The 21,676-nt window shown below is 38.5% G+C and overlaps 1 protein-coding gene and 1 pseudogene across 1 annotated transcript; both read right to left on the bottom strand.

Moving 5' to 3' along the window:
* Nucleotides 1–479: 479 nt before the first annotated feature.
* LOC129272517 (uncharacterized) lies at nucleotides 480–4,785 on the bottom strand (annotated as a pseudogene).
* Nucleotides 4,784–19,855, bottom strand: LOC129273001 (uncharacterized). Its single transcript, XM_064107392.1, has 9 exons — nucleotides 19,720–19,855; nucleotides 16,811–16,920; nucleotides 13,428–13,655; nucleotides 12,663–12,893; nucleotides 11,643–11,778; nucleotides 11,257–11,456; nucleotides 10,178–10,343; nucleotides 9,468–9,586; nucleotides 4,784–8,744 (listed from the first exon to the last, which is right to left on the bottom strand). The coding sequence occupies exons 1-9, from the start codon at nucleotides 19,853–19,855 to the stop codon at nucleotides 8,430–8,432; spliced, it is 1,641 nt and encodes a 546-aa protein (XP_063963462.1). The 3' UTR covers nucleotides 4,784–8,429.
* Between the last annotated feature and the right edge of the window lie 1,821 nt (nucleotides 19,856–21,676).

Genomic DNA, 21,676 nt, shown 5'->3' with positions numbered 1-21,676 from the left:
AAATTAATATTTGATGGACGTCTAAGTCTTGAAGTCAGTCTCTCTGGATGTTTTGACTTGATTCTGAACCTGTTATTTCTGAATCAGAGAGCGTGTTAGTGCCTAATATTAGGTCTACGCCTACAAGATTGATGGCGATTAGTGCTGTGATTTCAAATTTGTGTCTCTGAATTTCTAGTCGAAATATTACTGCCTTGTCTGATGTCAGAAATTGTCCGTTGCCTAATTTAAATCTAACTGGGGATACTTTGGTTGGTGTCAATTTAGAGAGATAGGGGGAGGATTTCAAAAGTCGTCCGGATATGATGGATTTGGATGCACCACTGTCAAAAAGAATTAGTGCAGTTGTCCAATCTGGCAGTCGTCACTTAGTAAAGTTGCGTTCCGTTAGTTGTAACTCTACTTCGTCAATCCCTAAATAACTAGATGTCATGTCATTGTCAGGCCTATTCTTAGTCGGGGAGAAAGAACAATGAGCGCTATTGGCTCTCTCCCGTTTTAAAAATCCTGTGGGCGTGGTTGAGTTTGGGGTTGTTATTGGTAGTGGGGTTTTTTATATTGGGGCTGTTGTTGTGGGTAGTATTGGTGGTTGGCATAGCTACCGTGACAGGGGCATAGTAGTCATTGTAGTCAGGGAAGGGGGGTGGTGGAGTTGTCATGTCCCTAAGTCTTTTTCGACATTCTCACCATATATGGCCAGGGATGCCACAGTAGTTGCATGTAAGTCTGGGACGTGTTGATGGTTGGTTTGTCCGTCTGTCCGATCGATAGGGGCTTCTACCGCGTCTGTTTTGCACGTCATTGCGCCGTTTGTCTCGTCTATTGTGACTGATGTCACATCGTCTTTCGGGGCTTACGCTGCGACTGGCACTACGTTGTCGTGGAGTTGGGGGTCGTTGGGTGGGGGATTTTGGCCTATTGTCATTGTCCCTGTCTGTTTTGAGGTTTAAATAGTGTATCTGCTCCTTTAATTGATCTATTTCCTCTTGAGCAGAAAATGATAACTCTTTGGTCTGCTTAGTCTGTCTATGATTGAGGTCTAAAAATAGTTGGGCTTTCGCCGCTATTTCTTCTGAGGTCAGGTCGGGGGCAGTCATTAGTATGGTCACGCGGCAGTCTGACGGTAAAGAATCCAACAACTTATGCCTAATCTGGGTTTGCCATATTCGATGTAGACTGCTGTTGTTCGCAACCTTTGCAGGTACGCCTCTGCGCTCTCGTCATTTGTCATGGTCATATTTTTGAAGTCCGTCATATGGCTATATGACGATTTGGCGGGACTAAACCGTCTTATGAACCCATCCTTAAGGTCGCTATAGGTATTAAATTGAAGTCCGTCAATCCAAAGTCGCGCCTGCCCTTGTAAAGTCCTTCTAAACATTCGCAGTATTGTCTGGAATTGCTCAGGGTCGGCAGTGTCAATGTCATGCGCATCTAGATAGTCGTCGAAAGTCAAGAAGTGCGCAGTCGAGTTCTCCCTATTAAGTTTATCACCCGAGAAACGAGATGGGAGAAAGTCAATCTGTTGTAGGGTTTGTCGGGAGGTGTTGGTTGAAGTCATGATTATTGTTGTTAAAATGTTATAGGGTAATTAATATAAGTGATAAAATCAAATTTGTTTATTAAAATAGAACAGTGAAGGTGAATGACTGAAAGGATAACAGGAAGTTAAATACATAGTACATAACACTAGGGCCAAGACCCATCCCAATGGGTTAATGGCAGAACCCTTTTTTTCTCCTGAGGAGAAACTGGGGGCAAATTTCCTATTGTAACCTGCTAGCCCTTTTAAATGCCCTTAATTCTCTCACCAACTTTGGGGTGGCCCAGCCCTGGATGTCACTAGTCCTTTGATCCTTAGGTCAGTAGAAATACCTTCTTGGAAGAGAACGTGCCCTAGATAGTGAACTCGTGATTGTAAGAGCCTACACCTTGAAGGCTTCAATTTGATTTCATACTCAGCTAGTCATGCTATTACCTTCTCTAACCGCTCCATATGCTCATCAACAATGGTACCAAACAGAATGGTTGAGCACTCCTAGACATTCTTCCATGGCTCGTTGGATGGTCGAGGGGGTGTATAGGCCAAATGGCATTTGATTACACTCCCACAAACCAAATGGGGGTGGCAATATAAACACAGTTTTCTGTTTATCTTCTTCTGCCACCTCAATCTGCCAGTACCCAGCTTTTAAATCCAGAGAGCTTAACCAGCAAGCCCCTTCATGATTTGTAACAACTCGTCTACTCTTGGAGGGGCTTAAGCATCTCTAGTGGTCTGGTTAACTTCTGGAAATCTATGCAGAAACGCAGCACACCTTATTTCTTTCTTACCAACACAACCGGACCAGGATTTTCTGGTAATAGGGGGTATCTGGGATGATACAGCAAGTGTTTAACAAAAGAAGGGAGGGCTCATTTGAGAACCAAATCAATTTTGATTTATCATAAGGGACATTTGTGCCATTAGCAGCATCTACCTTAAATCTCCAGTATCATGCAACTCTACATGTGACAATTTATTACAATTAAATCTATCTGACAACATCATTATCTGCAAACCAGTATCAAGCAAACATTGACAATGCTTACACTCTATCTAAACATGACTCTCGTTCATGGACCCTACCAGCTTATCAAGTAATTTGAGGTTCGGTGTGTGGGCTGGATTACGGCCCTTGGGACCTTATGCCTGCCCCATTGCGGTTACGGCCCTTTATTTCATCTCCATTTTTACAACTTTCTAAGTGCTGACACATTTCTAAAAAGAATTCTTGTTGGAGCTCTTTCATTTATTTATCCATGTGTAGGGCTATCTGCTCTCTCATTTACTCCAGTAGTGAGAGGCAGACCCCATTGCCAAGTTCAGTGAGGAGATGGTCTTGTTGTTTCCGCCATTGGTACATGATGGCTAGGTGGAGATCTTTCTTCTGATGCCTGAAAAAAAGTCCTACGTGTGTGTGTGTGTGTTGCAACATTGAAGTGCTTTAGCCCTCGTAGGGTTTCACTTGGGCTTTCACCTGCAACAGGATCGCCGCTGAAAGTTGGAGATTGTCAGCAGAATAGGGGCTGATCCATGGCTGGCTATCCCATGTTGTTGGCTTCTCATCACATGAAGGCACTTTCTATTCCCCACCAGAAGAGTACCAACTTCCCTTTAAAATGGTGATCAACAGATACAGACAGATCACTTTCACAATATAGATAATAAGAACTTCTCAAACTATTTCACAAGTGGTGGTCGTAAGTTAACAAGAACTGCAATTACCACGTTTATATCGTCAATCTAAGGAATCATTGAGACAGGCAATTGTTGGATGAGGAATGTCTTCATTCTCCTGATTGCTCTTCCAACATGAATGCGTGCATTGGCAATCACTTTAGTTTTAGCCACTTGCTCTAGTGTAAGTTGCTCTTTTCCCTTGCACGGGAGGAATCTCGAGACTAGCATGACGCAAAAGAAGATATTCTTTAACAATGAAGCCTATATCTGCTGATATCACATCACCAACATCTGTCCAATTTAGAAATCCAGATTCTCAAGTGATGAAAATATCAGAGGCTCTCCCTCCCCATGCTTTTGATGAAAATCAAATTGATCCATTTGGAGCAATAGCAACAAGGAATTATGATGCTTGTAGTCAGGCCATGTTGCTGCTTGGTTGTACAGATCTCGCAGTCTTGCAATAAACAATTTGGTACAATCAATTGTACATTAAAGGTTTTTATGTTGACTTCAAAGATGATGGTATCAACGACCTACACTGGAACTGAATCGGCCATACTATCAGTGATCTCAACTCTTGGGCAAGGAGTTTTATCCATGTGTTGAATATCCGAGAGGTGGTTCTCACTGATATGCCAAACAAGCACCCAAGGAAAGACATTCTAAGAGCAAGCCTTAATTTCATCAAGGTGAGAATCAATTCTTGTTTTGAGTCAAGCATTCTTAATGGGCCTGGTTTTTGTGGTGTTGACTTTTTCTTGCCATCTACTCTTGGTGAGGATCTTGGTGATGTTCTAGGCGAAGCACTTGGTGAAGACTTTTGTCTTGTCCAATACCGTACCTCATTTTTTGGGCCTCCATAATGATGATATAGGATGAAGAACTTGGAGAAAAATTAGCTTTGGATGACAAATTGAGGAGGTACTTTAAAACAGAGAAATGTATGTTTCCACATTAGAAGTTTCTCAAAGAGTCAAAGGTAGGAGGCAAAACAGGTGTGCTTATTCGGTTTCCTTGAGAGCATCACAAACTACAATTGGCAGTCATATTCCTGAAATGGGTTTTCATCTCAATAGATTTACATGTGCATGTTTCACTGCAAGAGTGAAGTGTTCCTATGTCTTTAAAGTTACCAGTCTTCCTCTTCCTCTACATCAATTTAGTAGTTCTCTCCTGGCTCATTCATGTGTTTGGACAGGTTGTGTAAAACACAACAGGCAATGATGATCTTGCTGGCTCTCTCCCAAACCATTGAAATCCCCTGTCCATTTAGACACCTAAATTTGCTTTTAAATTTTAATTATAGATACTTGTCTTACTTTGGACATGGATATTACATACCTTCAATTAAAAATGAATTTAAGTAAATGATATCAATATCTAACCTGTTGTGTGCTCGATCTGCTTCATGTTGTGGCACTCTAAAAGGGTGAGAAGCCATGGCTCCAGTTTGTATCCAGAGTCTCCTAACAAGATACCGCTCAGATCCCTTCTCTCAAATCTTTGGCTGATAGTGATGGCACTTCTCTCTTTTTTTTTTTCTTTTTTTTTAAAAGAAATAAGTGAATGAATTTTAAAATAAAATATAATACACTGTGATTGACAATTGTGAGAATGTGTTTTACAATTACTTTATCCTCGTTTTAATTCATTTCTTAAAAGTTGTTGTGCTAACCTAATTACGATGCTGAGTCTAGCTGCGTCAAAGGCCAGACTACGGTGCTTCTTTGGCCGAGGCAGCGAGGGCAAGGAGTCTGCACGGTACCCAACAAAACTTTGCATGAATTGGACTGATATACTGCTGGCCGTGTTTGATTTTTTTTACGGGTAACGGTTTGAGCTTTTATCGAGGAATCAATTATTATTTAGTTAGTTTATGACATGGGGCTCCTACTGCCAGCCTCGTTCTAGACCTAGATTAGTTATTTTGTATGTCTTTTGTTATATTGATTGTGCTAGCATAAACAACTTTTACTATCAACAAAAGTCTTTCTAACTATTGAAACAGGTCAATTTTTTTTTATTGTTTACATTAAATGATAATATGAATAAAATATATAATTACGTCATCCCTCATCTCAAAAAGTGCTTGTGCCACTCTCTGGATAGTTCTTGACGCGGTCGAAGTGTGAATTCCGTGCACGAAACTTGTGTCGTCAAGCAGACTTCCACTCGCAAAATATCTTAAGGCTACAAAAACTTGTAGGCTTGGTGGTAGTGCCATATTCCGTTGAGTAAGGTGCTCAATCCGCGGGGCCAGCTTGTTGATAATAGCAATGCATCCGTGTCTGGCAAATCTATATAGCTTCCGGAATTGCTGGTCATCATATGCATCCAAGGGATGCAGCTTATCTCGGAAAATTCTCTCTCTTCTGAGAGCTGCCCCAGCTTGTACCACATGCAAGATTGCAGCCATTTTGTAACCAATACTTCCAACCGGAAATTTTACGGTTGCAACCCTGACCCAGAGAGCAAGGGTCACATGAACCGGATTTTTTCAGATTCCAACCAGAGTTTTGTCAGGCGAACCGTAGAAAAGTCCGGTTGAATGTTTATGCAACCAAAAAATTCCGGTTGGGAGCTTCCAACCGTAATTTCATGATTACAACCTGAAAAAACTGCGGTTGGGGTTTTATGCAACGGGCCCCAGGTCATTTACTTCTTTCTTACTTGTGATAATCTTGATGAGAGAATAATGACGGCGATATGGCCATTCTAAAGGTTCACTCAAGCGTGACGCGCGCACAAAAGAATATGACGTAATCTCATTAGCATAACAATGAAGAGTTGAATAGGGGTAATTAGCATAACAATGGACGAGTAGTCTTGAAAGATGGCCATTGAATAGGGGGTGATTAGCATAACAATGGCGAGTACGGAGAGATAGGATGGTCATTGAATAGGGGGTGATTAGCATACACACTTAAAATAGTTGGGCAAAAAAATGCCCAACTTTTAACCAACACTGAGCAACATACGGTCCACACAACTATTGGTTAAAATCTGCCCAACTGATGTTGGGTAATCAGTTTGCTATGTGGTTGGGCAAATTAAATTGCCCATCAGTTGGTGACCCATCAGATTTTACCCAACTCTACAATTGCCTAACAGTTGGTTATATTTTCAGTTGGGTAATTTCTTGCCCAACCAATTTTACCCAGTTAGATATTGCCCAACCTTCTATTTGCCCAACTTTTGAGTAAGTTTAATGTTGGTTAATTAAATGCCCAACCAGTTTTTACCCAACTCCCAGTCTGCCCAACTTGCCAAACTCCCATCTGTTGTATAACAATTGCTCAACAATTTCTCCGCAATATCCATTTGCCCAACTTTCAAAACACCCATCTATTGGGTAATATTTGCTCAACAATTTCTCCACAATATCCATTTGCCCACCTCTCAAAACACCCATCTATTGGGTAATAATTGCTCAACAATTTCTCCGCAATATCCATTTGCCCAACTCTCAAAACACCCATCTATTGGGTAATAATTGCTCAACAATTTCTCCACAATATCCATTTGCCCAACTCTCAAAACACCCATCTACTGGGTAATAATTGCTCAACAATTTCTCCACAATCTCCATTTGCCCAACTCTCAAAACACTCATCTATTGGGTAATAATTGCTCAACAATTTCTCCACAATATCCATTTGCCCAACTCTCAAAACACCCATCTATTGGGTAATAATTGCTTAACAATTTCTCTGCAATATTCATTTGCCCAACTCTCAAAATACCCATCTATTGGGTAATAATTGCTCAACTTTATCTCCACAACATCTATTTGCCCAACTCTTTAATTCGTCTGTTGGATAATCATTGCTCAACACTTTCTCCATAACATCTATTTGCTCAAATCTTTTTCTCATCTAATGGGTAATAATTGCTTAACTGAAACACAAATAACATACAAAGTAAACACATGTTGCTGTTTTCATCAGAAACGTAAAAACAAAACTTGTTAACATCGACTACAACATTCCAATTTTTGGTGAAAAAAAATACAACCTTTTAAGAAAAGTAAATGGAAATATAGCCCCTGTTTGGTGCAGCATGATAATGTTTAACTTTGATGTACTCTGTATGTATCCCACACACTCTGATTTCATACATGAATATGTGCATCATATATATTTTGTGGGTGTGGCATAGTGTTCATTTATCCTGACACACCAATACTCTGCCTTAGAGTGTTACCCATGCACACATTTTTGTGAAGTGAAAAAAAGAGGAAATAAATGCAAATCCATCTAGATTATTTGACATGTGCAGAAGTACAACATGAAAGTTTGGTTATCTGTGATGGTGAACAGGTACTGATCAAATAACAAGGATACACATTGCCTACTATAACTTTTTGATTAGATTAAAGACAACAAAAATCAATTGACCCTATGCTATACTCAGTTTGAAAGATTTTATTGATATTATCAATAATATCAATAAAATTTTGCAAAATGTAGATGAAAATGTTGACTTCTCTACTTCTGCTTTGCGCGATGTAAATTAATGCGTGCAGTCCATTCAGCAGAGAGTTCAGCGTAGGGTCAATGGACGATACACATTACATAAAAATTAATGGTACATGTAATTTACAATCGTATACCCCACTTGCTGTTTTAAATGCAGAAAATATCATAAATCATGTTTTATGAAGAAATATATAATTTTGATGTATGGGTTATGAAACAGTACTCTTGGGATTAAGACCGAACACGATAAGCATTTGTAAGATTTAGCCTTCTATTGATTTGAGAAGTTATACGCCAGTGCAAAAGATTTATAGCCAATATGTATTGTATTTATACTTGGCACATATTCATTTGTTTTCTTAAACTTTCAAGGTGGGGATGTTAAGCAATGATTGGTATAAAAAAAATTAGGCCTTTCATCATTTTAAAATTTACACAAAGACTTCTGCTGTGTACAAATTCACTTTTTTTTTAATGTTGTTCAGCGATCCTCACCCCACCCTCAGATCTTCAGTCTTACACAAACATGTCTAAATTATGTAAAATAATGTGTCGAATCCAACTCATAACAGTTTGCCTTTTAGGTTATTTTGTCCAAAATAATCCTTTTTTCCAGTTTTTTTTCTCCAAAAATAAAGTGGTTCAAGTGGCCGATGATTTGTCAGTTTCATCTGTAAGAAATATATCACCAGTAATCATCCTTGGTGTGAACACAGCATGATGGCTTATGGCATGTTCATGAAGGCTCGGACCTCCCGCAGCTTTGGTGTAAGATGCTCCCCATCGGTAAACTGGAACACCACAATCTGGAGAAATTTCCAAACAGAACAGCTTTGCGGCTGATATTCGATATCCATCACATAAAGTGCCTTAAAGCACAAGTCGACTGCTTTAAGCAGTGTTGTGGCAGGAAGTACCCTCCTCTCTACGACGACGTACGCCTGTATTGGTGTGAGAATGTTCCCACGCACAACAACAAATGGCTGTGGCCGGACTGCTTCATCAATGTTATCAACATATGTTTGGATGTCGAGAACCTCCTGTAGTCCAAAGAGAAATTATGAAGAAATCATTTGTAATAATATGGATTGATATATATATATATATATATATTTGATGCTTGTGGAATGCTTCTGCTTATGAATTCACAATCACCTACAGTACACCCAAATTTGTTCATGCATGTTCATCCCTGTCCCATCAAAACAATACTGGGTATTCTAATATATCCCGCGGCAAAGGTCACCTGTACCCAAACTGGTCATGTTCAGAGCATTACATCAACTAAGCTGGAAGGCATACAGCCTGTTAATAAGCATGCATTTTTCACATGTCATTTGCAGGTTAAAGGACTTGCTTGCATTCATGAGTGAAATGCGATGTGATGACAAATCTGAGGCCATCTGTAGTTGTACCACAGCTAATGACGAACTGACTTATTAAGATTAAAGTGCCTAGTGTTGCCCCTGCAGGGCCTCCTTGGGGACCTGCGTGCTCATTACTAGGAACTTGAAAATGGTTGCTTTTCAAGTTTGCACAAATAAAATGTTATGGCAATGCCTTATCTGGTAAGAACATAGGTATTGCATTTCAACCTCAATTTCATCAGTTGTCCTAGGTTTTAAACTCTTAACAAATTAACTATTGAATTTGTTTGTAATGAAATATGATTACTATGGCAAGATTTTAAACACAAAACAAAATATATATCTTACATGTCTTCTTTACCACCTCCCCAGCACAAAAACCACATGTATACTTACTGGTTGAATGTCAATGAAGGACGACAATGTTTCTGCAGTGGTGTACGTTCCTCTCTTGGAATCTTTCCTTCCTCGGAACAAGACTGGGAGCATGTAGAATCCAAGATTGCTCTTTTCCTCTAAAAAGAGGGAAACAATGAAAGAGTTAAGTAATTAAGTCCCAATTACATATGAAGAAAAGGTGCAAGAGCAAACAGGTCAATTATGGAACATCTCACAAAATGTACAGTTACAGCAAATTAAAAATAACGGTCGAATACAACAATTATTTTCTACAAATATGGGTAAAATCACTCAACGTAAATGTCAGTCAGTAATTTGAAGCTCAGCTTTCTGAGTAAACTGAGAAAATCAAAATTGCACAAACATCAGCATGGGCTTCCCAATGAGCTTTAAACCACCATCCCGCACCCCAAAAAGCAAACAATTTAACTGTACATTTTGTGAGATTAAACAAAAGAAGCAAGTAAAAGTATGCTAAACCTTTGTCATGGAATCATGTTTTTATCATATATGTTGTACATGTATTATATGTTTCAGAGCACTTTTATTTATTTCAGTTCAATTCCTTACAGGGGGAATATTAGACTCAATGTTTGGTCCTGGCCACAAAAATAAACATCATATAGTGTAGTTGAAATAAATTCTTTTGACTTTCTCTCAAGTCATTTTCACTAATACTGTCAAGTGTGTGTTCTGACACCACATACCAAGACTGAGTTTCCCAGGGTCATGAATGTTTTCGAATTCGGCTCTTGCACTTCTCCAGTTGCCAGTTTTCTCGGTGAAGTCCACTACTTTGTTACAGAAAGTGGGCCACTTCTGGTACAGCGCGTTTGCTTTCTCTGGGAACAATACTGCAAAATCTCCTTCAATCTGTAATTGTTAGGATAGTTATAGAAGCCAGATGAAAGGTAGGATATCTTTCATTTGCATCTTCTCTTTACCATGAAATTTCTTTTCATGATGTTACCTATACTCACTAAGAATTATTGATTATTGATGAGGACTTGCAAGGATTTGAATGGTACACACTAACAATTATCGGTTCAATAGGGGTGCACGATTTCTGTAGGACTCGTCGTGCTTGCGCGTTCCTTACCTAGTGCAGGATTTTGTTCAAAGTACAAGATAGCTCCCGCATGATAATTCAAACCCCTACCCTCTTAGGGTGCAGATGTGCACCCTAAGATTGAGGTGCAGATAGGGGTTTGAATTCCCATACAGGAGCTATGTTGCACTGCGAACCAGTCCGTGCACTTGTAAGGGAGGGAATGAGCAAGTCGAGTCTTGGTACAGAAATCGTGCACCCCTATTGAACCGATAATTGTTAGTGTGTACCATTCAAATCGTTATCTTAACATCAATTGTGGCTATTGTAGGTGTACATTCAATCCAATTTACTATCTTAGGTGCAGAAGCATACAAAAATAACAATTAAATTTTAAATTTAAATCTCTAAACAATATCTAAACAGAAACGAATAGTTTTGTATTTATTTACAAGACAAGAGTCACAAGACATAATAGATTTTTCCTTTTTTGAGGCACTTCTTGATTATTTTGAAGCGCGATTTTTTTAGGGCTTCAATATTACACCGTATCACAGACACTGGTAACATGTAGGACCGTGTATCTCAGATTGCTAAACTATCCCTTTAAGGAGACTGCTAAAGTAAACCTGCCCATGCAACAAAAAAACAAAAAAGTTACTTCTCAAAACATGCGACTCTAGTTTAATTTAATGTCCTTTCTTGTCACATGCAGAAGAAAAATCAAGGTCCACATACCATTCCAGCATCGAGAAGTCTGGGATATGTGGTAAGAATGTTCTTCACACAACAGTCACTTCTCTTGATCCAGTCATGTCTTTTTTTTGCCGTTTGTTTCATGTAGTCCTTCACCATGTCCTCTGGCTCCTTGTTGTTACGCAGCCATTCTTCCATTGTCGCGATGTTATCATCATTCACAGACTCAAGATCAGTATCTCCTGGATATAATGCAACAGAACAATCAACAATTAGCATGTATCAACAAGTTTTTGATGATTGTATTGGAAGGGGGGTTTTAGTTGGCATTGCTCAGGCCCCGTCAGTTTGTTATGGCACAGTATGACTTCATCAGACGGATCTGAATAACTCATAACTTTAACTATATGAAAAAGTAGCCAGCATACCTTGCTTTTGAGACTGTGCCTCGTCTTCAGCTACTGGTACCCTCAGGGACTTCTCCTTCTTTCTGACGTACCTCAGATGCTCCTCCAGGTAGCCCGTTGCTGGCCGTCCCTTGGCCCCCATGCAGTACCAGGCCTCCTGCTCAAATAAATTAAAATTCCTTCATAATTCAACTTCAAAAACAGTAATGCTCAACAACATTTGTTAAACATTAATAATAATCAAATAAAAGCACAATATAATTCCAGTGTTAGCTGTACATTTACATATTTTGTTTCATATGTCAGTGTTTGCAATAACAAGGTTTGTCCTCGTAAGTACCTATTTCTAACCGCACACTGTTATATTCCTGCAATGTCATCAAGTCATTGCAAAAACAAAGTGAATGATTGATAATTCTGTGAATATCCAATACTCAATGGCATGCAGAGACACAAGTCTAAATAAGAGATGTGTCATTACTTGATAATATAACTTATAAACAAGTGGTAAAAATAAACCAAAATATTGCACGATTTAGTGATTGATGCCATATTAGCTTTTCATTATTTGTAAGCTTTTCATGCCTGTCTACTGTTAAATTTACTATTGCCAGAGATGCTCTTATTATGCTTGTGATACTGTGATACAACATGCAGTTGATATAGCATCTCTAATATAATAAATAAAAGAATACCAAAATTGAGGATGCTCCATAACAAGTTACACAAAATAATATGATCCAGTATTCCAGAAGTTATTGCATAAACACATAATTTGTTTGATTTAGACCTTAAAGTGGCTTATTGCTTCTGGCTCAAACTTCTCATAAAATTTCACTTTCTTGTAAATGGGGTCTGTGGGTTAGGGACAGATGGAGGGATGGATGGACAACCTAAGAAGATAATGTATCTGGCACCTCCAAGTAATAAATGCCCACTGTGGTAAGAATCAATCCATAAATCAGTCCAGAAAAAAGTGGTGATCCGAGCCATACCTGAGGTTACATATATCAAGAAAAGCAATTCATGGACAGGACTTACATAGCCAAGTGGAGATTCTGGATCTTTTAAGAAAGGAAAGCTTGTCACAATGGCATGGGCCATTGATGCCTTCACAAATGAGCTTGGCTTGGTACCATACTCCCGTATCAGGTACTGAGTCAACATATCCACAACAGTATGCCGGTCCCTTTTGCTGCAGAGATTTGTAGCATTGATGTTCCTTAATGCTGCTCTTCCCATGGTGGTCTCTCTCAATATACAAGCAATGTTCTGCAACAGATAAAGGATTTTTTTTTTTAAAGATCAGTAAATTCAGAATAAAAAAGTGAAATGTGACAGCATGCAGTCGGTGGGTATGTCTCTGGCTGTCCGACCTTCTACAATAAGCCCATCATAAATCACTCACTGGGCATTCCTTGCAAACTTTGTTCTGATAAAAAATTTCAATGAAACCTTGAAACTGACCTTAGACTAGCTTAAAACCCATAACCCCAACCAAACATTTTCCATAACATTCCTTTATTCATTCATACCAAAATGTACCTACATGTACCAAATCATATCACTAGCCATTCTGCAGATGTAGAAATAAAATGGTATTTTGAGTAAAAACTTGAATAACCTTTGAACTGACCTTTCACCTTTGAGCCCTGCTGCTTGTCAGAAATACTGACGGACAGATATAACTCCAAGACATAATGCCTCTGGCACCCTTATGTGTTGGAGGCATAAAAACTGATGAATGATGGTGACTCGACATGCCCACTCTTCAATTGTATAAGCCCACTATATACATAAACTTACGAAATGCACTTTCTTGACCCGTTTCAGGGGAGGATGTTGATCAGGACTCTTGGATTCTGGGGAGTCGTAAAGTGGCGTATCCAAACTGGGCTGGGAAGGGCTTTGTCTGGGACTCCACTCACTTCCTGTTATACAAGAGAGATCTGAGCAGTCATCTAAGGAGAACACTGATGGGCTTCTTGTCGACGTTGATGCTTGTTCCATGCTTTGTTGATTTGCAGCATGATACTACAATAAATAAATGAAAAATAGTTGAACTTTCAATGTACATGTAAATAACTGATTATTCTTTACATTATTAATGACACAAAAAGCACCGGGTTAGACTTTAGTATTAAGTTTATATTCCTTGAAGGGGAAAATCATTCTCACTGTTTCTGAAGTCATATTTTAGAAAAACTTAGCATGAGTCATGGTATAAATTTAAGAAATTACAACATAATATGAATGAATGCAAATATAACAGACACATTTTCAGATACAGAAACAATGAAGTTAATAACGAGTTAAAAAATTCAAACCACATATTTACTGTAAAATTTTCATTGGAATAATCAAAATTTGTTAGCAAGTCAGTACAGATCAATCAAGGTTAACTTCTTAGCTATTTTTTCAATCAAAATGTGTAGAATGATACACTAAGAACTGATTCATAGGTATAATTGGAATAACAGTTTCTTTCTTTTGCTTTGTTTTGGTTCTGTTCTCTTAGACAAAATTTGCAAGTGCACCTGTAATGTCTAGTTGTAAAAATATATCACTTGCTTGCAACGGGTTGCCTACACGTACCTTCTTGTTCCTAGATGAATGAATGGTGCACCACAATATACAAGCAGCGCCCTCTTCCACTATACGACTGGACAGCATTGACTGGCCTGTGATCAAACAGGTCACACCATTCAACAGCAGCTTGTGCTTCCTCTCTGCCCACCTGTACTGCAAATGCTTCAACATGTCTGTTGAAGTACAAGGTCTGATACAGCCGAAGGAGCAGATACAACTTTTCTTGCACCACTACAATATGCTGAACACGTCCAAACATGGGTCCATCATCATCAGTCCAATATAGAAGTACATCAACACCTGCCCGGAACTCATATCCATGAATGTCCACTTTTCCAGCAACTGTAACTTCGGTTCCCCTTCCACAGTTAATTTTTTTGCAAAGTGCCTCATCATCAAGTAGATCACCAAGCAGGGCTGCAGCTTGCTGTGACACATTGATATCTTGGCTATCCAGTGACTGATTTGATACTGACCTGTAGCACCGTGCCATTTGGTATCTGTTAGCCAATGTTTTGACAATGTTTTGGTAGTTGCAAGATACACTTGCAATCTGCTTGAAAGGTCTGTGCATTGCTTCAAAACGCAATGCTGAATACTGGGTCAGTGGCCCAAGGTGTTTCAGTGCACGTGGGTAATGCACAAGAAAGTGCTGCTTCGGAGTTAGACTAGCTTCAGGGAAGAGCTGCATGAAGAGCCTGTGGTGATCATCAATCATTGCCTTCAGGACATAGATGGCAGACTTACTGATACTGGGACTCATAATGATTTTGAAGATGTCAATGATTGACAGTAAGAGTTCCCACTCATCACACATCTCATCAATCTTGTCTCCTAACATGAGAGGGATGTTGTATGCAAGGCACGTCATCTGTGCTGATGTCTGTCCACTGGCAGAATATGGATTCTTCAGTGATGCCTGCCTGATTGGGCTTGGTCTGTTTTTGCGGTCCACAAAGCCAAAATTGAATGAGGATATTCTACTGTTCACCTCATCCAGTGTTATGAAACCCTTCTGAACAAGTCTACTCAAAACAAGGTGCATTTCCAGGGGCAAGACTCCCTCTGTAAAATCATGCATTACATCTGGACATAAGTTTTGGGTGGAATGGTAGTAAGGCAAATCATTCAAAACTGTTGCATGCTTCAAGCCAGATTCTGACAAGGGCTTTTGAAGATCTGTATCATAGTTTATTTCATCACGGAGATATTGGGCATCCTCTTTTGGCTGTTTCTGAAGCAACGAGCGATGGCCTCTACAGAATCTACAGTAATAGTTGGCACGGAAACAGGTTGTACATCCCAGCATGGCATGAATGCCAAGATTGTCCCCTACAACTTGGAATAAGTAGGGTCTGACCCTCCCCTCAAACTCTTTGCACTTGATAATGAGTCCATCAGTCCACATCTGCTGCAGATCATCCTTGATTACCTTCAAAACTTCTGAGATGCCATATTTACTCAAAAGCGGAGATGTGATCATAGCTGTGAGCATGATATTTTCCAGCCTAGCCTGGTATTTCCTGGGAAGGGATAACACACTTGTATAAAAGGCACTTACCTTGTGTTTGCCGCGTTTTGACCCAAGCGGATTGGCTGTCTCAAATTCATCATTGTACAACAACAGAGGCACTAAGAATTCACAATCTTGTCTAGCAGTAGCATCCTGCCTTTTATAATAGTGACCATCTTTGAATGAATACAGAACATCATTATCTTCTGATCCTTTTTGAGACAGTATGGCGTTCATTACTCCTGGTTGCTCTAAGTATTGTTTGATAGTGTCAGCTAGTGGTATATATTGAAAGGTTTCTTTTTCTGTGCTTTGCAGTGGATCACCTGTCTTTCGATCAATTTTTGGTTTTAAGCAAGTTCCCAACAACACCTCACAAGGCTGAATGAAATCACCTTTCTCAGAGAAATATTTTTTCTGTTGAGTATCTGACATGAGCTCTGAAAATGGATTCTTTGAATTCTCGAATACATCTTGTATATCAGATCTCAGCTCACTGTTAGCTGCATATTGTGGCTCACTTAAGATATCCATGACATCCTGTTGCACAGTTTGTAACACAGAAATAACCAAATCTTGTGCTGTTTGAATGACCTTGTTGGTGTGTGAAGCAGGCACATTAGTCCTTGCCCTGAGTTCTGCTACAAACTTTGCTGCAATATCAGGTAGTCTCTCTGTTTGCGTTTCAAAAGAGACATCTTCCTGCTCACTGCTTTCTCCAGCAAACAATGCCTTTTCCTGGTGCAGTTGTTCCAAATTCCCTTCAGTGTTGTTATTCTTTCCTAGAACAGATCCTTCATAACAGGTTTCACTTTGGTGATCTGGAACTGCTTTTGTAGTTGTGCTTGACGTCTTGATCCGTGCAGCGTGCTTTGAAACGAGATGTTTTCTATATCCCGATAATGTACGAAATGTTAGTCTACATGCCCCTTGCATGCATGTTATACTTACATTTTTTCCCCTGGTTGTTGTATGTGTGTATTTTAAATGATGGAATAGGCAAGAAATATCCCCCCTAATTAAATCAAGACACTGAAAGCATCTGTAACTATCCATAGTGAGATATTGTGCCACATGTAGGGCCTACCTCTGCACGCCACCCAGCGAGAAACTTCAATCGAGGTCCAATCTTGGGTATGAAGGATGTGATTATACTTTCACTTAGAAGGGGAAGGGTTTCCACATCAACTTCATTTTCTGGAGAAGAAGAGGGAGAGATTGATAAATAAGCCTTAGTGCAGCATAAACTGATTGTTTTCATATAATACCACAAACACACGTATGGTTGGGCAAATTTAAAAAAAAGTATATGTTTTAGGTAATGATAAGCTGTAAACATTTGCTCATGTTCCAGCTAAAATATCTTTCATTTTGAATAAATCGCATAATCAATGTTTTATTATTCCACAAGGGTCTATGAAAATCGGAATTTTCATATGCGATTTTCTCGAAAATTTGGTCTTCGTATAGAAAACTTACTTTTAGATCATACTAGCGAATTGTATCAACCAGTTGCTATTTATTTTCAGGTTATGTTACTAACATCCACACAATCAAATTAAGAATGGAAAACTTTTCTAAAGTCATACTAGTAATCACCTAAGTTTAGTCAAATTGTGCCTAATTTTTAACAATGTAGGGGCCTAAGTATAAAGATTAGTTGCATCAGCAATGAATTTGATTTCAAAGAAAGTCATTCAACTTACCAAATGAATCAGAATGATTTGAGAGTTAGCATATAGGTCAATGTATGCTGATTGGTTAATTAACATTACCAATTCATTGATAATCATATATGTGTCTTCTCCATGTGCACTGTCATGCCTATTACTTCAACTATAAACTGCCATAATTGTTTTTTTCTACGTTTTGCGGCTGCCATGATATTGTCTGCATTAGTAGCCATGTTTCTCAGCTTTAGTATGACAAATAACCTAGCTTTATCTGACCAGGGTTTCTCAAAAAGTCTAGCACTCAAGCCTTTCACAGGCCACTTACAGTACCATACAACCATATATAAATTCTAGTGTGTTCCCTTGAATAGAGGCAACTGACAATTGTTTATCCTAGAAAAGATAATTTGTGGTGTTTAATAATTCTTTTGTACAGCCTATTGTTCAGTGGTGTGAAACATTAAAAAATGCATGTGCTGGAACATTTCACTGATATGAAGCAAAATAGGACAATTAATCCTGTACTAACGAATGTCCTTCCTCCACGTGCACCTCCATCCCAAAATCGAATCAGTTCGTTGGCTTTGCAACTTGCAAGATACATACATGTGCATGTCCCAAGTTTGGATGGTAATCCGTCCATCGGGTCTAATGATTTCATTGAAATCTGGACATGTAGTCAAATAGTGTACAATTTTGTGGGCATAATTTGGTGGCTTAAGCATCTGTAATTTTTCCATATTTAAAAATTCTTTTCAGAAAAAGATTTTAAAAAATGAGAAAAAATGTACCCATGTTAAAAATTGTGCCCATTCGTGTACTACAGCGAGGACACTGCAATTTCGAAAACCACCACAGCCTCTTGGTTTTGAATTAGGCTATTAATATGGGCTAATATGTGGGTCAACTGTCTTTTAGTTGTGACAAGGAATATCTCAATAGCACATAATTAATAGCCCCATTTAAAACCAAGAGGATGTATGCTCTGTAAAAAAAAAAGTTAGGCAGATGTTACTGGGCAAATCAAAGTTGGGCACGTTTTTGTCAAATAATTGGGTTATTTTCTCCCAACCATTTACTGTATGAAGTTACCTAATAAAAGGTCAAAAATAAGTTGGGTAGGTGTTACTTGGTAAAACTGATGTTGGGCAAATTTGGTCCAACAATTGGGTTATTTTCTACCAACCATGTAGTTACCGATGAAATAATTGGGTAATATTTTGGGGCAAATTAAAGTTGGTCATTTTTGTCCAATAATTGGGTTATTTTCTACCAACCATGTAGTTACTGATGAAATAATTTGCCCAACTAGTGTCGAATATACTACACATTATGGTGAGAATTGGGTGAATTTCTGATTGGGGTAAAAAATTTTGGTTAAAAGTTGGGTATTTTCTTTTCATCCAACACTGGGTAAATCATGCAAAATCTTTAATGTACCCAATAGTTAGTCGGACACATAAGTGCCTTCATGTTGGGTAAAAATTGGGCACTTGCCCAACATTTTTAAGAGTGTTTGGATTTCAAAGTCCTGTAGAAAATGAAAGGGCAAAATCCTTAACATGGCAATGGGCAAGACAATTTGTCTCACGTTTTGAAATCTAGACTTCTAGTTCTACAGGAAAATGAAAGATGATCTTCCACAAAATAATGTTCATAAAATTGTACATTATTTGACAACTTCAATTTTCTGATGAATCATTCAGTTCAGTGTTGATTATTAAATATAAGTAGGCCTAGACCTAGATCTAGACCTAGATCTAGACTAGATAATAGTAGTCTAGTCTAGATCTAATACCAATTTCAGATAACAGAGATAATTGTTCAAAATGACACCAGTCCCATGTACTGTATACTATCTGGGTACACACCTACAAGTATGTGGTCAAATGTATTGGACCACATACAACCCATGATCCATAGAAAATGGAGGGTATTGTGTTATGTATGTATTGTAGCAGGAAACAGCACAGAAATCCAGGTTTTGGGCTTTGGGTTTTTACTAAAATCTTGAACAAAATATTTTTTTAAATATTCATTTGTGATCTAAAATTCATGAAAACAGTACACAATTTGAATTTGATATCTATATCAATCAAATATTAGTTTGGATTAGTGACACATGCATTAAAAGAGCAAATTTGAGGCAAAGTTTAATAGACCAATTGAATTGAAGCGTATTCATTAAGGCATTGAGCACTGAGGCATAGAACTAGTCTACATGTTGCCCATGTGTTGTTATGGATATGGGAACAAGTCTACAAACAACAAGTACCTGTTGATCATGTTATAAACTTCTAATCTAAATAAGATGTGAACGTACCCTCTAGTATCTTTAACACTGACGGACATCCCCATCTTTGAACGATTTTGGTGAGAGGGTCTATGAACCCATCTTCACTTGAACTATCTCCGCAGCAGTTGTCGAGCTCCATTTTTAGACCCTCAGGCTCTAGCATATGTAAGACTCCGCTATGATGCGTGTACGTACGTACATGTACGTACGTACAGGCTGCTAGTTACGTTGGTGTATCATCTAGCTCGAGCTCCAGGCCGCGCCCGGGACGGCCGCGCCGGCTATACTGAGTAAATAGAAAAAGTACTGCGCATGCATGCCATGCTGATCGCGAGCGACCATGTGCGCGCTACCCCAAGACCAATACCAGGCAAACTTTACCCAAGTCTGGTTAAACCACTGATCTCTACGTAGAGATCAATGGGTTAAACGTAAGTCTAGTCCCCAATCGAAGGTTTCCACTGCCATTACGCATGCGCGTAATTGACGATGATAGCGTACGTACCTGTACGTTCCATGATCATTACTTACGTAGATTATGTAACTCTATAGGCCTACATGGTTAAGATGGCTCAGTTTTCACAAAAGATAAATCTTGGACTCTTTCAGGATCAAACTCGCACACATTCATCGTCGCTTCAGCACTCTGTTGTTATAATTTTAAAATAAGTAAATGGTTATAATTACAGGAGATAATTTTAATTTTTCATAGCAATATTTAGGCCTACACAGCAGATTATGAGCTAAAGAAAATTGAGCTAAATATATTTGGTAAAAGGCGGTGGTCAATTACTACCCTATGTAAGCAAACAAAAAAAGGCGCAAAGTGAAATTGGGTAACAGGCGTTGGTCAAATAGTACCCAATGTATGAGCAAACAAAAATTGAGCAAATAATTGGGTAAGTGGTGATGGGTAATTATTACTCAGCATATGAGCAAACAAAAATTTGAGCAAAGTAAAATTGGGTAAGAGGCGGTGGTCATTTATTACCCAATATATGAGCAAACAAAAATTTGAGCAAAGTAAAATTGGGTAAGTGGTGATGGGTAATTATTACCCAATTATGAGCAAACAAAATTTGAGCAAAGTAAAATTGGGTAAGTGGTGATGAGTAATTATTACTCAGCATATGAGCAAACAAAAAATTGGGCAAAGTAAAATTGGGTAAGAGGCGGTGGTCATTTATTACCCAATATATGAGCTAACAAAAATTTGAGCAAAGTAAAATTGGGTAAGTGGTGATGGGTAATTATTACTCAGCATATGAGCAAACAAAAATTTGGGCAAAGTAAAATTGGGTAAGAGGCGGTGGTCAATTATTACCCAATTATGAGCAAACAAAATTTGAGCAAAGTAAAATTGGGTAAGTGGTGATGAGTAATTATTACTCAGCATCTAAGAATTACCCAACTACTTGGTAAATTGCTCTCAACTCCTTGGAATGATGTTGTTGCTAAATGTCTAATAATTGGGTAAATATATTTGACATAAGTTGTGTAAATGCCCTGAAATAGATTGGGATAAAAATTACCCAACTTTGGAAACGATTTCACGACCAACCATCAATTGCCCAAGTAATTTCAACCAACCTTCTAAGAGTGTATACCCAACCATCAGTTGCCCAACGAAATTTACCCAACTCGCAGTTGGAATGTGACAAAATTACACAACTACAGGCAAAAATTACTCAATCCTAATTTGCAAAATAATGTTGGTAAATTTCTAGGCGAATTTCTACGCAACCATCAGTTGCCCAACGAAATTTACCCAACTCGCAAAGGAAATGTGGCAAAATTACACAACTACGGGGCAACTAGTTCCCAACCCTCATTTACCAATACTGTTGGTAAATATCCGCCCAATAATTAAGTAAAAATAATTGCCCAATATTGGTTAAAACACTTGAATGCTTAATTGGTTAATAATAGCCCAGAATAACGAATTTTTTTAACCAACCAACAATTACCCAACTAAATTTACCCA

This window comes from Lytechinus pictus, chromosome 12 (assembly GCF_037042905.1).
Source record: "Lytechinus pictus isolate F3 Inbred chromosome 12, Lp3.0, whole genome shotgun sequence".
Lineage (NCBI taxonomy): Eukaryota > Metazoa > Echinodermata > Echinoidea > Temnopleuroida > Toxopneustidae > Lytechinus > Lytechinus pictus.
This window is presented reverse-complemented; position numbering and strand designations above follow the sequence as displayed.